Here is a 14948-nt window from a genome sequence, read left to right as displayed (position 1 = left end):
TTAGATAGATTTTGAAGGTGGCATTACACTCTATCTTATGAAAAGTTTAACTCTGATTAAATCTGACCACGGAGGCAAAAGCTGACCTATTTTAGATTCCATTTAATCCAAACTATTTGGCCTCTGGTGTGCCAGAGCTCTCTCTCATTATGGTACAGTACAAATCATTTATATTGTATTGAAGAAGGCACATTGTTTCTATGCTGCCTATCCATCATTCTGAAGTTCCTCTGCTGTCATAATTGTTTGTTGCCTAAAGTTTATCAGCAAGTCTTGCACAGAGTGCAGTGTTTCTGAAACGCGTGTAGAAATAGCCCCTGGGGATACGGCAGTGGTTACTTCAGGTTTTAATCTTAATTTAAAAATTTTTTAATCATGCATAATTCCTAAAATAATTAAATTATAATTGGTTTAATAAAAAAGACTTACATTTAGCTGACTCCATTTTATTTTTACAGTTTTTCTCGATTGCCTAAACACTATAACCAGGCCTCTAAACTAAAATTTCAAAACCGTAACGCTATTGTTCAAAAAGCTCACCCATTTCCCTGAACTATAAACACTATTCCCTGCTTTGACACATGACTCAAATTTGGTGAACTGTTACTGCAAAACTCTACACACAAATCCCTACATTTTACAGTGCTTACACCATGTAGTCATTTAGAAAGCACTAGCATGCAATAATGTTAACTTAAGTCAGCATAGCTTGAGCTCAATTAGCACACAATTAACCAGGTGGAAACACTAGGAGTCAAAATTTAGCACACACCAATCAGAACCTGCGATGGATAGATAAAAGGGCCAAAGTCAGCTCATTCAGGTTTGAAACAATGGATCCAAAGAGATGCAAAGGAAGAGGACGTGGTGGAGAAAGAGGACGTGGTGAAGGAGGAGGACGTGGTGGAGAAAGAGGACGTGTTGAAGGAGGAGGACGTGGTGGAGGAAGAGGACATGGTGAAAGAGGAGGACGTGGTGAAAGAGGAGGACGTGGTGGAAGAGGAGGAGGAGGTGGTCTAGGACAACAGGAAGGTGGTGGAGGAGGAGGGAGAGGTGGAGGAGGAGGAGGACGTGGTGAAGGAGGTGGAGGTGGAGAACGACGGCGACAAGGAAGGGGAAGAGCAAGGGCAAGAAGACAGTCAGTCTCGGATGAAATTCGAGCCACTTTAGTTGACCATGTCCTTGTCCATGGGATGACTATGAGGGAGGCTGGGCAACGAGTACAACCAAATTTGAGTCGCTTCACTGTTGTCTCCATCATCAGAACCTTCAGGGAGGAAAACAGGTAGGTGTACTTGCAGTAAGACTGCTTTGTACAGTAACGTTTAAGTTACTGAACTTATGTGTCTTGAGTTTCAGTATGTTTCCATTATTTGCCTGTAAAATGAATGTGTGACAGTTACAGTAATGAGTGCTTCTATTTTTGTAGGACACAGAGACGACCACCTGGTGGAGGCAGGTTAAGGCTTTTGTCGGAGGAGCAAGAGAGGGAACTTGTAAACATGGTAATTGCAAATAATGTAATCCGCCTGCAAGAGATTCAAAGGAGAGTGATTGAGGATGATCATCTTTTTCGAGGCATAAATGCCATCAGCCTCTCCACAATTGACCGCATCCTCCGAAAGAATCAATTCCGGATGAAACAGGCATACCGAGTCCCTTTCGAACGAAACTCTGACAGAGTGAAGAACCAACGTGTGGAATATGTTCAGGTATGAGTTTTGATACTGTATAAAGTATTGTGTACCATCACAGCATGGCAGTTTATGCTGCCATTTCAGCACTCTTGAACTGTGGTTCAGGGTACCGATTGACTCTACTGTGTTATGTGTTTTGCAGAGAATCTTTGAGATTGAAGGACGGCCTGTTCCCCATGAAATAATCTTTGTGGATGAGGCAGGTTTTAACCTGACCAAAAGAAGGAAAAGGGGGAGGAACATAATTGGCCATCGGGCTATTGTAAATGTCCCTGGTCAGCGTGGGGGGAATGTCACTATGTGCGCAGCCATCAGCCAACGAGGGGTACTCCACCGCCATGCCGTACTAGGACCCTATAACACTATGCTTCTCCTTGCTTTTATTGATGGTCTGAGACAACATATGATCCAGCGGGACTATAGGGAACCAGCACAGCCAGAGCAGCCTCACTACGTTGTTGTGTGGGATAACGTCAGCTTCCATCGCGCTGCTCTGGTTCGTGACTGGTTTACCAATAACCCAAGGTTTTCTATTATCTTTCTGCCTGCAAACTCTCCCTTTCTAAACCCGATAGAGGAGTTATTTTCGGCATGGCGGTGGAAAGTGTATGACCGAGAACCTTATGTCCGTGTTCACCTCCTTCAGGCCATGGAAGAGGCCTGCCTAGACATATCAGTAGATGCATGCCAGGGGTGGATCAGGCATGCAAGAGGATTTTACCCCCACTGCCTGGCTGGGGCCAATATAGCCTGTGATGTGGATGAGATTCTCTGGCCTGACCCAGACCAAAGACAAGATGCTGAGGTGGGATAATGTTTCTGGTGTGTGTTGTACTGTATAGTACATGAATGACAATGTGCCACTGTACATACATTGGTTGCGTCTTTTGTGTTTATCATGTGACAAGGGTTTTGAAGGGGAGAACCATAAGCAACCTATTTGTTTTGGAGCTATTGTTTTGAATTAATTGTACCAGTGTGCAAAACTCTGTTGTAGTGTGTGTGTTTTTGAGGGCTTGTGTTTGATGTCTGAGGGCAAAGTTTGGTTTTTCAGCAGGAGTGAATAGTTTTGGGTGTAGAGCTTCATTTTGACCTGGAAATAGGATGTTTGGGAAATTGAGTGAGATGTTATGGATTTGTGTTTACTGTTGTGAGGATATGAGGCGTAGTTTCAAGAAATGTTTTTTAGCAATCGAGAAAAACTGTAATGTTCCTGTTTTCAATGCAATCTTTCAATCACCAGAAGGAGAAAGCAACAAAAGCTTCAGAAAAACACACGTGAATTATAAAAGTTACTAGTTTTTCAAGAATTATGTTAAATGTACTGTTTTTCAATAACAAATTTGATGTTTAATAAATCAAACTCTAATATAGTCATACAGACCCAAGTAGACATCCATGAAAGAGCTCTACTTTTTGGAAGTTTAAAATCTTTATGTGAAAAATAAAGGACAAAAATGACAGATAAGGCTTATTGCATACCCTGCCGTCTGTCTGGTTTAACTTTTTGACATGACAATATTATTTACCTCTTTATTTCTGTTTTCTAGAAACCTGTCACCTGCTGCCACCCAAGCTCCATAAAGCCTTTTTTCAAGCACTTGTATGAATGACATTGTCAATAAATGTGACGTTTATTGAATTCAAATACTCAGTCTCTGTCTAAATATAGGGAGTACTGTATTAGTGCATTTCCAGTGTCACAGTCATAGTGCTTCCAGCCAAGAGACAGGAGTGTTACAGAGACACACAGAGTAATTTTAGAGTTAAATTTTTTTTTATTACTTTCCTTGTTCTGCTGCTGTTTGGTTTTAACCAAAACCACTCAGTTAGATTTACAAATAGATTGTGAAGGTTTGTATTTTCATCCAAACCTCAAAGTTAAGCGCCTAATCCAAGGCAACTACACTTTCTACATGACCGTGATAGTGCTAGCGTACCACATTTGCCTCTACTATCGTTGTAATGATTTTAAATGCTGATTGCACTGTATTTAAGTCTCTCTGACCTATGCATTGTAAAATGGTGCTAAAGGGGTACACAGTGTTTGCAATGTGATGCATGCAGGTCCTGACTAAGCAGCAGTATGTGACCAGTTATAACTGAGTCCAGGTTTGAAAATTGGCACTGATGCCTATAATGTTATTCTGTAATGTCAGACCAAGAACAGTTAACGTGTACTGCAGCTCTATCTGTGTAGTACCAATGTGATTATTCCGGCAATTTACCACAACCATAAGCAAGTAAACACTAGATTAGATGTGACTCTTCTTTATCATAAGCTAAGCACAGCTGTAAGTGTCGTAGGAACACAGAGAACAAAAGTGAAACTAGTGTTATGTGTGTTTCATTAGGAGACAACACAGTATTTGACAACCTAATTTAACAATGTAGCTAGGATAGCTACTGTCAGAAAGAAAAAAACACATTTGCAAAATGTAACCAGACACCACAGAGAGTAGAAAGCATGAAGCTTATTACATGTACGCATATTTTCAGAAGAGTTTACTCAAAAGCTTTTGGACAGGTGTGGGCTGGCTGGTGGTATTCAGAGGTGGTATTCATAAATGCAGGAAAACTGCATTTATGAAATAAAATGCCTATACAGTTAAATTTGGGAATATTTGGACAATGTAATCCGGGTTGATTTTCATAGTCTTTTTTGACTGTTCAAGTAATCAGAACTTATGTTCCTCCTATTTTCATTATCTTCAAGAAACCTATCAGTAGTAAAGATCTTCAATCATTCTGTGACTACTCTGTCACCTGAATGACTTACAGTTGTTCTCTTGTTTCTTCTCACTCCTTTCTATAAAAATCATAAAAGATTCTAAAATTACCTGGGGTCAAATTCATGCTGCATGTGATCGTGTCCTTTGGCTCTCATGATGCAGTCAGTGTTTGAACATCTGAAGGCTTTGAAGCAAAGTATCTCTGAGCAGTACACAAAAGCAAATGGCATAAATACAATCAACCACTGCAGAGGTTAAATACCTATTGATTTACCACAGTAACAAAACTGAGCTGATGAGAACATGCCAGTTCAGACACATCCCCTACACTAATCTAAATACAACATCAGGTTGAGATTTTGACCATTTTGCCATACTCACTTTGCCATACTTGAAAAAAGTAATCAGATTACAGTAACGCGTTACAAGTAACGCATTACTGCCCATCTCTGGTGATAAATAGTCTTATAGTTTTTTAATGACCCCAATTCAGTGTTTTATAATGCTCATTTTTATCTCCTATTCAGTTCGTGATAACAGTAAAATCCCACTAAAAACTAGATTAGCTTATAAACAGGCCTGAAATAGATTTGATCACAGTGATCACAGCCTTAGCCCTATTTTAGCTCCGCGTTTCCTTCTAATGTTATTCTTAAACTGCAAAGGATTATTTGTGCTAGATTAGAGGAGATGGTTAGGAGAAAGATACGATTTTAGTGATGTTTAGATGGACGCTTCAGATGGGAAAAAGAATAGTGTTTATACTAACAAAAGTATAGCTCACCTTTATCACCTAAGTTTATGAGTTTACTCATTTTAGGTTATATTTAATGAAAGATAAAATCATAGCATGTATGCTGACTGGATAATAACTTGTGCTTGAAAAGTTGTTGGTTGTTAGATGATAAATGCTAATCTCGAGGCTTCACATCAGAGTTCAAAACCCAATCTATGATCTCATGGTAGCTATGTACATCGTTTATCCCTCAAAAATACTTTAGCTAATTACTGTATACTTTATGAAAACTTTTACTGCATTATGCATTAACAGTAAAATGTATGTGTTTTACAACAGGTGAAAAGCTGTAATACAAAAACTTTCAAATAAGGAATAGGCTAATACAATCTAGCATGAGCTAAATTGAGCAACAATCTTAACAACTGACCTACTAAGTCATTTTCATGTTTTTTTTTTTGTTGGTACATTTATTGAATATTTTACCATACATTAAAATAGATTCACAAAAAACTGTTTAGAATTTTTGCAGAATGTGTCAATTTTAGTCTTTGGAGTAATTTTAGGATATGGTGATGGGTAAATTCCCTATTAGCTAGTTGCGGCACTGACATTAGCTAGTTAAAACATCTATCTCAATCATGAAACCATGATTACAGCTGTACATTACAAAATGTAGCATGTAAAGTACCCTGTCATCGCTTAAATGTTGAATCGCCTGTTTATAAAACACCTCTGATCTGCAGATTCTGCAGATGCCATGTGTTCCTATTTGTACCATTGTGACTGAAATATATAAGAACAGATCTGATTAAGCTTGGTGCATGATTGCACCAAGGCGAGCTGTGTCAGTTTTATTTCCACTGCAGCTTTCTTCACAAATAGTAATATCAGGCAGTAAAATGTGACAGAACACCAGTGAGATTCTGGATAGGTGATCCTTTGTAATCCATCATTTTCCTACATCAGAAAGTACTGAGTCATAACGTACAAGTTCAATGGGGTTACTTTGTTGCAGCTTAAAGTTATTTCCATGTGATTTACAAAAATGTAAACACGATGGATACCCATGCATAATGGCACGGCACTTAGGCATGGCACTCAGGGGCTGCAGGAATCTAATAATCTGAAGGAACAGTACAGCAGATGTGGACAACCGATACTCCAAGAATCACTTCTACTAATTTACAGCAATTAAATGAAATTCAATCAAGTAAGATCGATGCACGCTGGCTTACTGATGCTCCTGATTTGGAAAGAATAGATGTTGATTGTTTATGCTGCTTTAAATGCATCTGCTGGCTAGGCAGTAAGTAAAAATGTATTCTCTTTCCAATCATTATTTTATGCTTGTAGCATATTTGTTATATCTTTTTTGGGGGTTTTTTTTGGCAATTGGCATTGCACAAGATACTTATATATATATATAAATACTTATTTTCCACCCTGATTTACGAATAAATTCTTTACAAATCCTACCATGTGATTTCATGGATTTTTTTTTTCACATTCTGTCTCTCACAGTTGAAGTGTACCTCTGGTGCAAATTACTGACCTCTATCATCATTTTAGGTGGGGGAACTTGCACAATCGGTGGCTGACTAAATACTTTTTCGCCCCACTGTAGGTAGGTAGGTAGGTAGGTAGGTAGGTAGGTAGGTAGGTAGATAGATAGATAGATAGATAGATAGATAGATAGATAGATAGATAGATAGATAGATAGATAGATAGATAGATAGATAGATAGATAGATAGATAGATAGATAGATTCTGCATTTGGAACTGAAATACAAAAAATAAAATAAAATAACTATTTTACACTTTCTGTTTTTTTGTGCCACTTTAAAATTGTGGCGAGAGATTAAATTTGAGTGTTTTCAAATTATGCATGTTAGCATGCTGCATTTAAGCAGTGAAAAATTGCTGGGAAAAAAACACTGTGTCTGACTGTAAAAAACAAACAAACAAAAAAACCAGAAAGTGATTCATAACTCTGTAAACAAGGCTGATGTTATTAGTGTGTGTGAGCATTTCCAGCCTGCAAATTAAGTTCATGAATTATTTAACCTGCATGCTAGCCTTGAGCTATAAAATCAGTCACATTGAAGTTCTGCGTACACCTGAATACACTTGAATCGTGATTACTTCTCATTGTATTACATTACAAAAAAGGCAAAATGACCACATATGAACTAGCATCAGAATAACCTCAGACTAAAAAGTAAAAATGAAAAAGAGCCACTGAATGCAGTTCAATTAAATCAGGGATCTCTCCAGAGGCGAGCCCAGATCCCTATTCAACAAGTCTGTATAACAATAAGCGTTCCAGAATAATTACTTGGGGAGGAATTCGCCAAAGCCAATTTATCAAGTCAGATGCTTCATTCATTATTCTTTAGTATTTTTTTATGATACACATATGCATATATCTCTTTTTTTCAATTGTGCACAGCGTCATTTTCACTAGAGGCCTTTTTGAAGTATTGAAGGTGACTTCCAGGATTGATGTGTGAATAGGCAATAATAAACTGCGGTAGAATGGTACGTCCTTTCTTGTTTGAACCTGTGTCTTCTGAAGCTTTTGTTCAGCAACATCTAGAGAAAATGAGAGAATGGACTCTGATTAGACTCACGGGAAATGATATGGTTTAGCTGTGTCCTAATGATGAGACTAAAAAGTAACAATCAGTACACCAGGCTTCTTATTTGTGGTAGTAGTAAGTTAAGTTGGTTATTTTATAGTTAATCACAGAGGCTGGCAAAGCTCCTTAATCAAACTGGTCATGTTTTTATGACATGTGTCTATAGATGCATTTGATGCAAAATTGTTATATGTTGTGTTGGTGTGTTTATCGGCCCTTCTGAAAGAAGATAAAAGACTGACGTGTTGATAAATTCTGAATGAAAAATAATACGTCAGAGTAGCTGTACAAAGCAACATGCCAAGCTGCCATGCAAGGAATTATAAGTGGCTCTTCTTTCATAGTGGATCATTGTTTAAATATGGTTAAATATGCGGATCTGGAATAGATCTGACTAGATTTATCTTGACTGAAACAATAATTTCACTTCCAATAACAGATTTAGCTCTGTGGCATTTTTAAAACTCACTTTATCTTAAAACTTAACCTGATTTTAGAATGTCAGTCAGATATTCATTGTAATTTGTACTCGTGCACTGTCTGAAGACTAACAGCCACCATTAAAAACAATATCCAATCATATATCAAATTATATACTGAAACGATGTACTTGGAACACTGCAACGTTTGAATCACACATAATTCTGTTTTGTTTTCATAGTCAGTGGTTGCGAAATAATATTTTCTTTAGACTTCATCAAAAGAGAAACTTCCAACTAGGTGGCTTTTGTCCTTAGTCGCTGCAGTATTTGTGCTACAGGCGCAGCTATTCTCTCATAAATCTTTTAAAAAGTGTGCCACAAGCAGTCAGTGGACGCCCACAAAGTGAATGCACTAGCAGAGGTTACTTACTGTGAAATCAAGCATCGATGACAGTCACAGTTGTTTTAAAGTGTTGTTCTTTTCTAGCTCGTACTTGTGCGTCAACATTTGTAAATGTTTGGAAAAAAAAGTTTTTGCTCTATTAATCTTTTGCAAATCTTCAGCAATCTTTAGCTTGAGCAAAATTTGAATTTTTAGATGTCTCTCCTAAGTACCGTTCACAGACGTGCACGTGTATGTCACATAAATAATAAGAATGCATCCAATATTGATTCTAGATTCAGCAGATTAGCTCACAGCAGCTTCAAGGCGAAGTAATGGAACACAACCCAAAGTTAACCAAGATGACGGCTATGACTTTACTAGAATAAATCATCTGTTTACGCAGTGTTACTTTGTGGTTTGGTGTTGGGAAAAGTTGATGAAGCATGATTGATTATCATTTCACAAAGGTTATATGCTTCATTTGGAATGCTAGTCAGTCTCAGTGACAAATGTCACTCGAGGCCCTTCGCACTGTGCCGTGACAGCACTGCATCCCATGGCAGTGGGATGCTCACTGTAGTCATTCTTAGTCACCTCACACGAAAAACTTCAATAACAGGTTGTCTCCCAGTATTTACATTATTTATCCATGGGCAGTCACCTCTGAGGTCCAGATTGTTTTTCAGGCCTTCAGGCCACAACTGAAGGATTTCATTCATTTCAGCTTAAGGTGCACTGGTGATAAACTTCCAGCATACCACCTACATCCTAGGCTGTCAGTGTTTCACAGACACATAATTGCAACAAAAGATTTATTGCACATCCTCATTTTGAACTTAAACATAAAGAAACCCCCATATATTAATCTGTATTTACTTTTTACTACTCATATTGGATAGTAATTTATGTTAATCTTTTTGCATATTTTTTAACATGTAATAAAGCCCCTGTGAAAGCCAAAGCAATACACTCTGTTGGCAGATTATATATTTGTTAATAATGACATTATAAACTTAATAAATTGATACATTTTAAGAGACTCTTAAACACTGAAAAAGAGTTTAGTATAAGTTTATCATATCATCATTGCACTTCAATTATATGTAATGACTTCTTTTGCTCCTTATTAGGATCAATACATACTCTATGTATCGATTTTCTGGTTATTAACACTGCAATTTATCCTTTAATACAGTTGACCATACTGTCGTTTTATAGAATATTCCTCTTTTGCAGCAAGAATCCCAATAAATTAATAAAAATGTACAAATATAGTATTTTTTCAATACATTTCTGACATGTTAAAGCATGAGTACCCACATAAAGTAGAACTTAATCATAGATAATAATAATTAAAAAAACAAAAAAAAACAAATATACTGCTATTTTGTAAATGCGAACACCAAGAAAACAGTGGCTATACGTGCTCAGCTTAAATTTTGTGTATATTTTCCAAGAGGACTGTCCCTTCATATGCAAATATATCTAAGACAGTATTATTATTCAATTTTAAGAACCATTTTCACACAAGAAATGATCTTTCTTCATATTTTAAGAATTTAAAAGCTATGTCCAAGTGTGGCACAGTGAATCACTGTCACCTCACAGGATTTGAGTCCGCTGACTTCCTGCTACTTTTCTGTGTGGAATCACTGTGCTCTCCCCATGTCTGTGTGGGTTCTCTCTTGCTACTGTGGGTTCCTCCCGGAGATATGCATGCTGGGTAATTCTAAATTGACCATAGATATGAATGTGAGTGGAATGATTGGATTTCTCTTGTGCCCTGTGACAGACTGTCATAGGCTGCACTGCAACCCAGTATTGGATAAGCAGTAAACTGGATGGATGGATGGACATTGTCCTAATGGAAAAAGATTTATTTCAGATATACTGTCTGTTTAGTTGAGCATAAATGTAAATTAAATAATGAAAGCTAAAGAGTGCAAAAAAGTGTGCTATAGAAATATACAGCACTCATGTCTACCTTTAAGGTTATTTATGCATTCTCGAAAAAAAACATTGTCTTTCATCCAGCTTTTACCGATAGAGGCCTGTCACTTTCTATCTATAAGGCATACCTATCAGCGTTTTCTTTCAGCCATTGCGGTTTTGGTCAGAGGCCATTGTTCAGTCATCCCCTTCTATAAATGATTTCTGCCTGTGAAAGAACTGTTCAACCTTCTGGCCTCCAGTGGGAGTTCCATGAGGTGCTCAGGTCTCACTGTTGTGAGCCATATGATCTCATTAAAGTTTTCCCTTAAGTTGTTCTCCTCAAAGACAGCCTATTGCCAACTCTGACTTTGACAAAGCAAGAAAGTGAGTAAGTGATCTGTGCACCATACTAGTCCACATAAGCGGTTTAGGCATTACAAAAGGTGCCTTTAACCTGCCTGAACCTCTTATTCATAGCTTGGAACATCAGCTGATTTTTTTTAAGATCAGGTCAACACCCTGGCTTTTTTCAGGCGACGATGCTCAGGTCAGCTACTGCATGATGTCTTTTAGCTCTAGTCTGCTGTTATTCCCATTGATTCCATTAAAGATTTAAGTATAAGTATAGTATCACAGACATAGGACTGAACCCTTACCTGATTAGGTCTATTTCAGCTTTGAAGTTTTCCTTTGCTTTTCTTGAATGGTTCTCTGGTGTCATGCACATCTCTATTGTGTGTTTGTTAGAGCTCTGTTAGTTTCTACATATGCTCCTGGTAGATACAATTGGGTATATAGTGGCACATCTATTGCACAAAATGGTTATCTTACCTCTTCCTCACTTCACCTTGAAAGTTAAAGGCTTGGTGGTCATGTTAATCCACGCGTTGCTCCCTTGTGCTGTGTGTTGAATGCAACCTCTGCTCCATCCTCACACGGAGACAACAAAGTGTGACTAAATGGTATTGGCGCAACTGTTGGGCAGTAAGACATTTAATAATACTGTGTTGTAATAGTATTACTGTGGTGGGGCGTGGCCTGCGGTGGCATGCAGAGAAGGCGGACGCACCTGCACAGCCCGCCGACTTAAGTATTGCACCGGGTCCTGTGATAGTGGTTGTTGTTATGTTGAGCTGACAGCGGGAGAGCTGCAGCTCTGTGTGTAGATGTACAGCAACCGTCAAAGTATTAATGTATGCTGCGAAGCATGAACGTGCACCCAGGTCTGCTGTGGCTTTGTTACAATTACAATTACATCCCACTAACTCTCTGTTTGACATTTGGGGGTTGCCTTGATCTCTGTCCTGTTGGGAATTTGATGTAGTGCTGACATCAGTTTGGTCATTCTTTGTTGAGTGGATAGAGCAGTCTACTGTATAGATGATCTGGCAAATATTAATTAAATAAATGAATGCATTCATATTCATGTGAGTTGTGGAGTGTGTGTCTGATGAACTCAGTGCTTGCATGTTATCACAGAATAATCTAGTTTAGGAATATTAGTAATTTATATGAAATTGCAGGATTTTCTGTCCGTTAAAATGTAATGTGCAGTATCTATTCCTAAATAAAGATGTGTTGTGTGGGTGTTGTTTCAAGTTCCTTGAGTAATTGATTACAGTGTTCAAGTAACTTTTCTAACACTAATAATCTGCCAGGCTGTGTTGAGTGCATCTATTTTTTCATCGTCATCCCCAGTTTGGTGTGAACCCATACAGAGTCTTTGCAGGAGCTCTTTCTTTTCCTAGCAGTGATTCTGTGTATAATGTAGATAAAAAAGATATTTTTCTGATTTGCGGCTCATTTAAACCCTACATTTAAATGAAAACAACACAAAGAAAATGTAGATGTTTTCCCAGAGAAAATGTTTTTCAAACAATACAAGCTCACTGAAAATTACAGCATACTTTGTTTTACTGAGATCCAACCAGAAAAAATTATCTCTCTACAGCAACAAAACATGTTCACTGACAGTGGTGTTTAAAAGTGTTTCCTTACAGTAGATTCTTGTCAGTTTTTAAGGTTGTGCTGCCTGAGGGCCTTGAGATCAGTTAAAGCCAGTGTTGCTTTTGAGCCTTGTCCCTTGCTTACAGAGATTTCCTTGATTCTTCTTATGATGCCATGTATGTACATGATGAAATCCTGTGTTTTCATTGCATTTTTTTAAAAATATTGTTGAATTATTAAGCTGTGTGCCTGTGTGAACTGTCACAAAGTTGTGAAAGCCTCCACGCTGATCTCTGAAACACTCTTCTTCTTACATCCAATCATGTTGCCTGCATGTTGCTAGAATTAACATTCACACTAAACAATATACATACACCCTTTAGAATTTAGGTTCATAAACGAAACTGAAAAAAACCCTCTTCCTTTAAAGGTCATCTTCGTATTTTTACAAAGGCAGTAGAAGAGAAACTGTAATGTACCTCTGGGGCTGTGAAACTCCAAGACACACACAGAGCACAGAGGCCATCACTTATTACTTGCCAAAAGATAGGGTTCCCATCATTGCCACGCACAACAGGGGTTTAAAGAAAATGATTAATACCCTTAACAAATGTTATATAATCCCCTCTTGGAATTGTTTCTGAAAAGCTGTGCTGTCTGTTCGGTATACCAATTTAGGAGGTAGAATTCCAATGGATTTGAAGAAAGCTGAACATTTTGCTATAAGAGACCTTTTTACCGGTCTTACAGTTCATTCTATCAGTAGTGATTTAACAATGACAGCTCTGCAAACCACATTTCCCCCCCAAGAGTACAGTATTGAGACTATTGGACAGGGACTAAGGGAGGTTTTGGCATAGTTTAACAGGGGGATGTTCTGCATTAAAGTAGGCTTTGCTATGTCTGATATCAGCGATGGCTTGTCTTATTATTCCAGCAAGGGATGTGATATGGACATATATGTAATGTAAACTATAAAATTCAATTACATTAAGCAGGATAATAAGACAAGGTAAAAGAAAGTTAAAGTGTATAACAGAAAAAGGTTACAGTATCTGAAGGCAATTTACTTAACATGGATATTTTTTAACTTGTTTATTTGTTGTGCAGAAAAAAAAAGTTTAAAAAGAGATAAAAGCGGCAGTGATTATCGTGAAGATTTCTTTGCTTCTGACAATAGCACATTGCTGGTTCTTAGAGTGTCTGCCAGCTGGTTTTTCTATCAAACACAAGAAAAGTGGAAAAGAGGAAAAGAAGAAACATTTCAAGTACATGCCTATAGATATTAAAATGTCACAGGTTATAACACTTACTCACAGTCACTTCATTAGGTATACCCTTTTTAATTAAGTTAATGCAAACATCTAATCAGCCAATCATATGGCTGACTACACATGTAGTCATGGTCAAGAGGAATTACTAAAGGTTAAGTTGAGTATCAGAATGGAAACAGAAAGGCGATTTAAATGCCTTTGAACACTGCAAGGTTGTTTGTGCCAGATGGGCTGGTTTGAGTATCTCAGAAACTGCTGATCTACTGGGGTTTTCCCACACAACCATCTCTAGGGTTTAGAGAGGGAAAAGAGGGAGGGGGGAGAGAGAAAATATCCAGTGAGCGGCAGTCGTCAGGGTATGCAGCAGAGTATTGCTAAATGCACAACTTATTGATCCTGTCAGTAAAAAACAAAAAAGTTTGGATCCCCAGTTATACCAACCCCTGGAAAAAAAATCCATGAAATCATAGAAAATTACAGAAGATTACTGTCTATGAATTTGCAACACAATGAATTATATATTAACACAATTATTCAACACTGACAAATGTGCTGCTGATTGTACTCATGAGCCTCCCTCTTAGCCATCTGGAGCTGCCTGTCTGTTGGTGCAATTACACAGCAAGGGTGTGTATTTATCTTCCATTGCAATAGGGCTGTCGAGTGTCAGTGTTAAGATGTTTTCAGCAATCTGTGTGAATCTTCCTAACTGGAGGGGAAAAAAGCATCTTTCACAGTGAGCATTGTTGTATGGAAACTACAACACCAGTTTTGTGTTTGCTATCATGTTGGTCAGTCCCCTATTATTAGACTTCACTGCAAAGCTCTCCAGCGAGTAGTGCGGTGCTCTGAACGGATAATTGGAGGTGAGCTTCCCTCCCTCCAAGACATCTACAGGAAGCGCTGCCTGAGGAAAGCGGGGAGGATCATCAAGGACTCCAGTCACCCCAGCCATAAACTGTTCAGACTACTTCCATCAGGAAGGAGGTTCTGCAGCATCCGGTCCCGTACCAGCAGACTGAGAGACAGCTTTTTCCATCAGGCCATCAGACTGCTGAACACGTCATAGACACCTCAGCTTCACTACTGGAACTTCAACATTATGCACTCCACACTGTATATAAATGCCACTTGTTTTGCACATATTCAACTCTGTATATTTTATATATTTTATTATTATT

General features: G+C 38.0%; 1 protein-coding gene across 2 annotated transcripts; it reads left to right on the top strand.

Moving 5' to 3' along the window:
* The first annotated feature begins 459 nt into the window (after positions 1-459).
* LOC309711174 (uncharacterized protein) lies at positions 460-2868 on the top strand. 2 transcript variants are annotated; one of them, XM_082541275.1, is made up of 4 exons: positions 460-1285; positions 1430-1712; positions 1840-2022; positions 2273-2868. In XM_082541275.1, the coding sequence occupies exons 1-4, from the start codon at positions 834-836 to the stop codon at positions 2363-2365; spliced, it is 1011 nt and encodes a 336-aa protein (XP_082397401.1). In that variant the 5' UTR covers positions 460-833; the 3' UTR covers positions 2366-2868. The 2 variants fall into 2 exon arrangements, with proteins under 2 accessions (XP_082397401.1, XP_082397400.1); XM_082541274.1 differs by having other exon boundaries at positions 1840-2868.
* Positions 2869-14948: the final 12080 nt, after the last annotated feature.

This window comes from Aulonocara stuartgranti (genome assembly GCF_965226115.1).
Source record: "Aulonocara stuartgranti genome assembly, chromosome: 1".
NCBI lineage: Eukaryota > Metazoa > Chordata > Actinopteri > Cichliformes > Cichlidae > Aulonocara > Aulonocara stuartgranti.
The sequence above is the reverse complement of the archived record's forward strand: the minus strand, read 5'-3'. Positions and strand labels throughout refer to the sequence as shown.

Excerpts from the sequence above, each read along its gene's own strand:
- LOC309711174 (XM_082541274.1), top strand. The coding sequence starts at position 834 with ATGGATCCAAAGAGATGCAAAGGAAGAGGACGTGGTGGAGAAAGAGGA. Across the intron at positions 1,286-1,429 it reads ACCTTCAGGGAGGAAAACAG|GACACAGAGACGACCACCTG; the intron begins GTAGGTGTACTT and ends CTATTTTTGTAG. Across the intron at positions 1,713-1,839 it reads AACGTGTGGAATATGTTCAG|AGAATCTTTGAGATTGAAGG; the intron begins GTATGAGTTTTG and ends TGTGTTTTGCAG.